The sequence below is a fragment of the Sabethes cyaneus genome, chromosome 3, assembly GCF_943734655.1.
Source record: "Sabethes cyaneus chromosome 3, idSabCyanKW18_F2, whole genome shotgun sequence".
Classification (NCBI taxonomy): domain Eukaryota; kingdom Metazoa; phylum Arthropoda; class Insecta; order Diptera; family Culicidae; genus Sabethes; species Sabethes cyaneus.
In genome coordinates, this window is record NC_071355.1 from 107,719,388 (window position 1) to 107,728,448 (window position 9,061).

General features: G+C 38.2%; 1 protein-coding gene across 1 annotated transcript in view; it reads right to left on the reverse strand.

Moving 5' to 3' along the window:
* The window catches only part of LOC128744160 (glutamate [NMDA] receptor subunit 1), a 209,103-nt gene that overhangs the window by 130,274 nt on the left and 69,768 nt on the right, over positions 1 to 9,061 (reverse strand). The window contains exons 5-8 of the mRNA XM_053840967.1: positions 8,065 to 8,267; positions 7,844 to 8,009; positions 7,663 to 7,771; positions 7,554 to 7,609 (exon numbers count right to left, since the gene is read on the reverse strand). Of these exons, the coding sequence (XP_053696942.1) occupies positions 7,554 to 7,609; positions 7,663 to 7,771; positions 7,844 to 8,009; positions 8,065 to 8,267 (534 nt within the window). The remainder of the gene's footprint in view (positions 1 to 7,553; positions 7,610 to 7,662; positions 7,772 to 7,843; positions 8,010 to 8,064; positions 8,268 to 9,061) is intronic.

Here is a 9,061-nt window from a genome sequence, read left to right on the forward strand (position 1 = left end):
ACAGGTTTTTTAAGCATAACTTTTAAACTACTTGTTTGTTTTCAATAAAAAATTGCTGAACAATTTAGCTATAACAAGAGCTTTCATTTGATACTAAGATCGTTGAAATCGGTCATGTAGTTCCGGAGAAACCCATGTCACGTAGTTTTCACATTTTTGCTTATAACTTTTAAACGAAACGTCGTATCACGAAACAACTGAATAATGATCTATTAGACAATAATACCTTTCAAACAAAAGTAATAGCGAACAATTCGGTTTAGCCGAGAAACGGTTCTCTGAGAAACAGGGGATCGAAAAAATCATTACATACGCACACACACACACACACACACACACACACACACACACACACACACACACACACACACACACACACACACACACACACACACACACACACACACACACACACACACACACACACACACACACACACACACACACACACACACACACACACACACACACACACACACACACACACACACACACACACACACACACACACACACACACACACACACACACACACACACACACACACACACACACACACACACACACACACACACACACACACACACACACACACACACACACACACACACACACACACACACACACACACACACACACACACACACACACACACACACACACACACACACACACACACACACACACACACACACACACACACACACACACACACACACACACACACACACACACACACACACACACACACACACACACACACACACACACACACACACACACACACACACACACACACACACACACACACACACACACACACACACACACACACACACACACACACACACACACACACACACACACACACACACACACACACACACACACACACACACACACACACACACACACACACACACACACACACACACACACACACACACAGACATTGCTCAAATCGTCGAACCCTATCGATTGGTATATGTGACTTGGCCCTCCAAACCTCGGATCAATTTCGTGTTTTTCGACCAATTTTTAAATCTTTGTTATAGTATAACAAAGGTAAAACATTGGCAGGGCTGCCTATTTATAACAATTCTAAATTTAAATTTCAAAAAGGTGGACCACAGTGTACCATGAACTGTGAAATGAATGTACCGCAATTGTAATCAATTAGCTAAGCTGTTCTCTAAATTGAGCCTGCAACAATGTTCTAAGCGACTTACCCTTGTGTTTAGACGATTTAGAGTGGATCAATGCGAATTAAGTAAACGCTAGTGAGTTTCTGAGCATACGTTCTGTTCGTGGGCCATAAAAGGATTTACAACAGGTAATTGATATTGTTTGTTTTTTTATTAATTTTTTGAACTTTAGTTTTTATAAACCTGTTTAAACTTTGTTGAATATTCTTTCAATGTCTAATTTTTTAAATAAAACTTGAATTTTTGATTTCAAAAATGAGAAAAAATCCCTTACGTAATTATTGCACGGCCCCTAATTCACAACGTATGCACGTTAGTCAAATTTTTCCCTGGATTGTCAACTCTCCTTGGGTTTATAAATGAAAAAATGGCTACTGCGTTAAAAACGTGCCACGCAAGTCTTTTGGCCACAGGCATCGCAGTTTCAATTCCACGGCATGACTCTGGCATGTATGACGGGTAATATGCACATTAAACAGGTTGCCATAACTGCGTAAAACCTCTTTGTCAGACAAACGTAATAAAACTGCGTTTTTCTCAACTTAATGTTCGTGGCATATTAGCCAATTCTTCATTTCTGGGCAGCTAAGTTGATTACGCTGAACATTAACTTGATACAGGTACAAAAAATCCATGCCGTCTATTAGTGCTGCATTCACCCTCGAAAGCTGTGCTGAATCGATATGCCGTATCACACTATAGACCAAATCATCATACCGTCAATTGACAGATACTGGCGCCCTTGTTTACATTTTGGAAAACTTTCCTTTCCGTTTATAGCGAATGTAGCGTGTGTTTTAACATTTTACAGGTATAATGGCTTTTAAATTTAGTCCTAATGCTGTTTAAACTCGGTTTAAATAACAAACTTGCCGTTTAAACGGCTGAAACTTTTTTGGACTCTGCGGTCTGTTTGTAAACAAGGGCGCCAGTATCTGCCAGATGACGTCACCTTGATTTGGTCTATTATATGTATTCCAACACTCAAAAAAATCACCACGTCAAGTTTACGTGAAAGCATATGTAATTCTCATCCATCACAGTTTTCATGTAACATTCACGTGAATTGTTGGTAACTCGCACTCATACTAACCAGTTTACGTACGATCCCGGTAAATTTTATCAATTTTCCCGTTAACTAGTACATGAAGTTCACGTAAGTTGCTGTACAGAAGTTTACATGATTTTTCACGTGGATGCGACATGTCGATTTTTTTGAGTGAAGTAATACGTGACTAATTGTAGCCACCGCAAACAATCACGGTACTGTCATCACTCATCAGTATTTTTCTTCCAAAAATTCCGCACAGAGGAATGTGCGCATCGATAATTGCTACATCAGTGTGCAATAGTTTGCTCCACTTGAAATTGATTGTAGGAATGTTGACAATTCCAGTTAAAACAAGATTTCTTTTTTTTGCTCCCTGGTTGTGTTTCGTTTACAAGCCCCGAAAGTTATAAAAATCTTTGCCAAGCTATTACCAACAAAACAAAAAAAGGTTTGTTCCAATACGGTGTGTAGTTTCTGAGAAAAAGGTACATAAAGTTTGAAAATCGTGGGTTTTCAGGAGCGGCGTTTTATTCCACCGAAGTTGTTCCACGCCGCACAGGAATGCTTATGTGTATGATCGTTTTTCGGCCACTTCCCGTGGTCGGATCATTATGAAATTAGTATCAAAGTAAGCGGAAAAGACTGTAGAATCAAAATCAGAAATAAAAAAAAATAAATTTTGACGTAGGACTACGTCTTTGTTTACTATACTGGGACTGGGTAGCACTTTGTAAAAACGAAAAATAGAAGTGTAACGTTTGAATGAAATATTTCAAACGCTAATAGCTACTATACTACTGAACGAATCATAACAGTTAATATGTCGTTGGATAGATAAAATGTCCAGCAATTTTATAGTAACATATTGATAATAATTTTTTATACGCTAAATAGTGAAAATGTGTGTAAAGTTTTAAGGCCGAATTTTCCCATACATTTCCCTTGTAATCGCCTAGCTTCACAGGCACGGACGACAATTAGATACACCAAAGGATTTGGATCCAAATGATAACCTTTGAGACCACTTTGTAAGCCACACCCCTTTTCCAATCCAATTGGCAACATCGATGGCTATTAACGGCAACACCGACCCCGAAGACAAGCGGAATCAGCGAGCAATGACCAACGTGAATCCCAAACGATGCACTTTACGTTACATTTTGCATTATCCCCATCGCAGACATGCGAAATTGTTCGATAGCTTGCTCAATCAGTGTCGGACGATCATTTAAGCAGCAGCAGCCGATATGGTTTCCTCCACCACCTACACTAGCTGACAAGTAGCAGCGGCAGTACCAGTGACTATAAAATGGTACACTTGGTTCGCCGCCTGCTCATTTATCGCACTATCGCACTGACGGACGGTCAGTATTTTATTTATCATCCACGGCTATGGAAAGATTTTTCTACACTTTCTAAATGGTTAACGTTCCATTTTGCGATATACCATGGAAAATGCTTGTTCATTCAGCGTCGGATAATCATTCGAGCACCAGCAGCAGCAGCAGCAGCAGCAGTTGATCTGGTTTCCCCCACCACCTACACTAGCTTACAAGCAGCAGCGGCAGTGCCAGTGATTATAATAAAATGGTACTCTTGGTTCGCCGTCTGCTCATTCATCGCACAATCGCACTGACGGACGGTCAGTATTTACCATCGACGGCTATTGGTGGCGAAAGCAACGGCATTTGGCGGCAACACCAGCGATCGGAGGCAACACCGATAGCAATTGAGAGGTAAAAACGATAGCATTTTGGCGGCAATTGGAGGCAAATCCAAGGACTTTTGCGGCAATTAATGTCATATTCGATGACAATTCGAGGCAAACCCAATGGCATTTTGGCGGTAATTTTCGCAAACCAACACTAAAGGCAAATGGAAACGGATCGACTGACGGGCAGCAAATTCAGCAGTAGGCCGTTGTGGTCTTAAACAGTTCTTATAAGAACTATAGTAATTGAAGAATGAAAAGATTTTTCTACACCTTCTAAATGATTAACGTTCCATTCGGATAATTATTTGAACAGCAGCAGCAGCCGATCTGGTTTCTCCCATACCTACACTAGCTTACAACTAGCAACGGCAGTGCCAGTGACTATTAAATCGCACACTAGGTTCGCCGTCTGCTCATTTACCGCACGATCGCACTGACGGACGGTCAGTATTTTGATAAAACTAATCCATTTCTACTTTACAGTGATTCGGTATTTCCTATCACTCCTGTATTAGCGGGCAACCATCATCCTAGAGTCTAAAGGACCGAATAGCGACATCCATCTATAAATTGGCAACAGTAATTATGGTACTGATTTTTAAGAAGTGCTATCAGCTCAAACATAGTTCTTTTCAGGGCCACCAAACAATTTCAAACGGTTTTTTTCAAAACCACCATTGATTCAATGATGAATTAAATCAGAATATTTCGCTCTTCTTTTACAAATAAACACTCAAACAATGATACTCACAAATACTCAAATATGCATATGCCAGAAGTGCAGTTTACATTAGTCTTTGATTTAATGATCAGACATAAAGTTATACTTAATCGATTAAAACATGTTATCAATATAATGAGTACTATATGCCACAGTCCTACGTCACCCTTTCGTACAACCCTTAGGGCTGTATACCTTGTAGTTTTTCTAAATTTTTAGTCGTTTATGTCCCCTTAACTTACGGTATGGAGTTTACCACAAATGCCACAAATCTATGGCATGCAATGGCATCCTCAGATAAACTACGGGTTGCTATTAATTGTTGTGTTTGATAGGTGTTTAACCTCTCGAGATATTCTAGAATTTCACCTTTCTATAGACAACTTTTTGGTTGTTACGAATTACGAATCTTTAAATGGACTATGTTTAGAACAATTCACTCGGTATCTGTCAGAAAAATTTGAACCGTTTATAAACGTTAGCACTAGGAGCTTTGTACTTCCTCATTTCAATACTTCTCATTACTGCAATGCCTTCATTCTATGAGCAGGATCGTTGGAAAACCAGTTTCCAATTGCTAAAAAATAGATTGATTCCCAAAAAGAAGGGATGCATCTCGAGTGTCTTAGTTGGCTAGTTGGTAGGAATTGAGCTAAATGGTTAAAGAAAAACATTGTACCGTTGGAACTTGTCAGTCTGGAATCCGAAAGATATGACTTCCGGATAATCGAGCCATTGTTTCCGAATAACCGAATCCGGATAATCGAGTCCAACCTGTATTACAAATTGGCAATTTGGGCTTATTGAAATGAGAGGGATATTGCGGCACATATCCGCAAAAAAATTAATTATTTTAGCATACGGCCAAGTAACAATGTTTTGAAATTGCGCCTAATTGTAACTAAGGTGTCAGTCCCGGCGTAGGGTTTTGCATTCGCGCCTCTCACGCCGAGGACCCGGATTCAAATTCCAACCCCGCAGAAGTCCCGAATGATCCAAACTGGTTAAAGGTACTACAGCCCGGACTCGGTTATCCGGGTGTTCATTTTTATTTTCAGCCCGGATAATCGAATCATTATTTTTGGAACAAAAATTTTTTGGTATGTCAAGTTGTCAAGTCATGAATGTTTTATTTATTACTGATCTATCTTCCCAAAAGTCAGAAAACTCCTTTCTTACGATTTATTCCACTGATGATTTTTTTGGTACAAAATTGTTTTTTGTGTGTTATGATCTTCAATATTTATGTGTTATAAATAATTTTTTTTATTATTGACCAATCTCCCCTAAAGTCATAAGATACCTTTTTTGCAATTTGTTTTATTAATGACTAGCTGACCCGACAAACTTCGTATTGCCACAAATTAACCTGTGTTGTACATAAATCATGAATCTCGGATGATCTTTATCACAATCTCGAGTTTTGCAAGCCCCCCAGTGGGCTGCGCATCCGACGGCGGGTCACCGGCAACGCTCGCGACCGTCTCGTCCTGAATGATCTAGTGTTACTATAGATAGTTTTGTGGTCTTGTATTGACTAATGTTTTATGGAAGAGTCTCGAATTTCTCGAGTTTGATTAGTTTTTGAGTTTCGCAAAAATTTCTGTTTTATTTGTATGAGAGTCCATATCCCCCTACCACAGGGGTGAGAGGTCTCTAACTATCGTAAAATAAATTCAAGACTCCAAAATCTCCCACATGCCAAATTTGGTTCCATTTGCTTGATTAGTTCTCAAGTTATAAGGAAATTTGAATTTCATTTGTATGGGAGCTCCCCTCTTAAAAGGGGAAGGGGTCGTAATTCACCATAGAAAAAATTTCTGCCATCTAAAACTCCCACATGCCAAATTTGGTTCCATTTGATTGATTAGTTCTCGAGATAAGAGGAAATTTGCATTTCATTTGTATGGAAGCCCACCCTCTTAAAGGGGAGATGGGCCATAACTCGCTTTCTAAAGAAGAGAGGGGTCTCAATTCACCATAGAAAAAAATCTTGCGTCCAAAACCACTTACATGTCTAATTTGGTTCCATTTGCTTGATTAGTTCTCGAGTTATGAGGAAATTTGTTTTTTATTTGTATAGGAGCCCCCCCACTTTAAAGTGGGGTAATCCATAGAAAATATACCATAGAAAATATTCTTGCCTACAAAAACACCCACATGATAAATTTGGTTCCATTTGCTTGATTAGTTCTAGAGTTATGAGGAAATTTGTATTTCGTTTGTATGAGAGCCCCCCCTCTTAAAAAATTAAGGGGTCCTAATTCATCATAGAAAAAATGGTTGCCTCCAAAAGCACCCACATGCCAAATTTTGTTCTATTTGCTTGATTAGTTGTCGAGTTATACAGAAATTTGTGTTTCATTTGTATGGGAGCCCCCCCTCTTAGTGGGGGGAGGGGTTTCTAACCATCACTAAAACCTTTCCTGGCCCCAAAAAACCTCTACATGCATATTTTCATGCCGATTGGTTCAGTAGTTTTCGATTCTATAAGGAACATACGGACAGACAGACAGACAGACAGAAATCCTTCTTTATAGGTATAGATTACGATAATGATGATGCTCGTGATGATGATGATGATTTTTAAGTAAAAAAATTGATTTCATTATCACAGGATCTATTTTTGTTTTGTTCGCCGTTAAAATGGAATTTTGTAGCTTTAGGAAGGTGAATCAATACTTGTCAAGTATGCATCGTCATGTAGCATGAAAACTATAACATTAAGGTGTAAAATAAATCATCGGAAAAAATAATTTTTTTTCACCCGGATAATCGAGTCTAAAAACCCGGATAATCGGATCCCCGGATAATCGAGTCCGGCCTGTATAAGCGAACAAAAAAATTATAACTAAAACTTACCTGACCAGTTGCACCACGAATGTTTCGAGTTTTTAAATAGTTAAACATCTTGCGACCTGGTATAAATAAAATAAAATATGGTATATAGTCAATAAATCACTTTATTTACCAGATTCCCAAATAGAGCCTGTATCGTCACAGTCTTTTGGTGCTTCAGTGATTGTTTCATTATGAGTCATCATTTCTTTTATTGCGGATGCTAAAACGTATATTGCATCCTGCGAATGTAACGGGATTTATTATTATTTTATCAATATATTAATATTGTGGCAATTGTTTCGAGTATTTACCCTTATATGCTCGTTTTCACTAGTCGCATAGTTTAGCCCCAAACCTAAAACACCTATTGGGGTATTGTTGGCTTGCAATGCTTGCTCGGTAACAATCCATATGTGCCCGGTTTCAGTCATATTATTTTGGGCTGCGTCCCGGAAAATTACATAAGCGTCATCCGCACTAGAATGTATTGCTTGATTAGTTTTTGTGGTGCTTTATAAACATAATTTCATACTTTGCATATAATAAATAAACTCTCGACTGCGCTGTTTTCAATTCTAACAAGTTATCTGTAAATGTTTCCAATTTTGGTTCAAATTCAATAATGCTTTCAACAGTGGCACGAACATCTATGTCATCGTAATTAGTTTGCGATGTAGTTTGAAACCGACCCAAAACTGCACGTCCATCCGTATCAGAGCTATGTATGATAATGACCTGTAAAATACAATCATTAATATACCATTAAACATTAAATTAAAAGAATGAATGATATTTGAATGAGCCCTCATTTCTTGTAGATGATTTTCCGAATATAATCTAAATTGGAAAGGCGAAAAGCAAAATAATATCAAACTGTGTTATGGAAATCGAATATGTAACTATATTTAGAGTTTGGAGCAATATATTTTAGTATTATTAAGTTATTATTATTTATCCTTATTCTTAAGTTATTGAATATCAAATGCAGGAGCATATGATGTAGGGGAACAAGGGGTAAGAAGGCCCGGCGGGGTAAGAGGGACCACATCGATTTCGTCAAGAAATCCTTAAATTTTCTACAAATGCCCCAGTATGTTTTGTTTATTAGCCTATCTAAACACTTTCGAGACAACCTGAGGCACTCGGCCGTATCCAACGTCAAAACTAGAATCAAAACAAACTTTTCGTTCGCAGTGTCTTCATGCGATATAATTTCAGCAGCAAAAAATTTAAGGTTTTTCAGCAAAAAAAGCTATGTATTTTGTCGTTTCTCTTACCACTGACTTTAATTGGGTAATTCTTGTTCTGCGTGTGGCGGAAAAGGTATATAAAATAGTACGGATTGAGAGATAAAAGCAAAATAATGTAAATTGTTAACTAGGGGTAAGACGGGCCATTTTTCACGGGGTAAAAGGGCCATACGTCATAGTGCTCATAATTGCCTAAAGTTCTTCTGTTTAGTGTCTTAATAGATTTTAAAAATATTGAATGAAAAAACCAACTTTTTGCCTTTCTACTATATAAATATA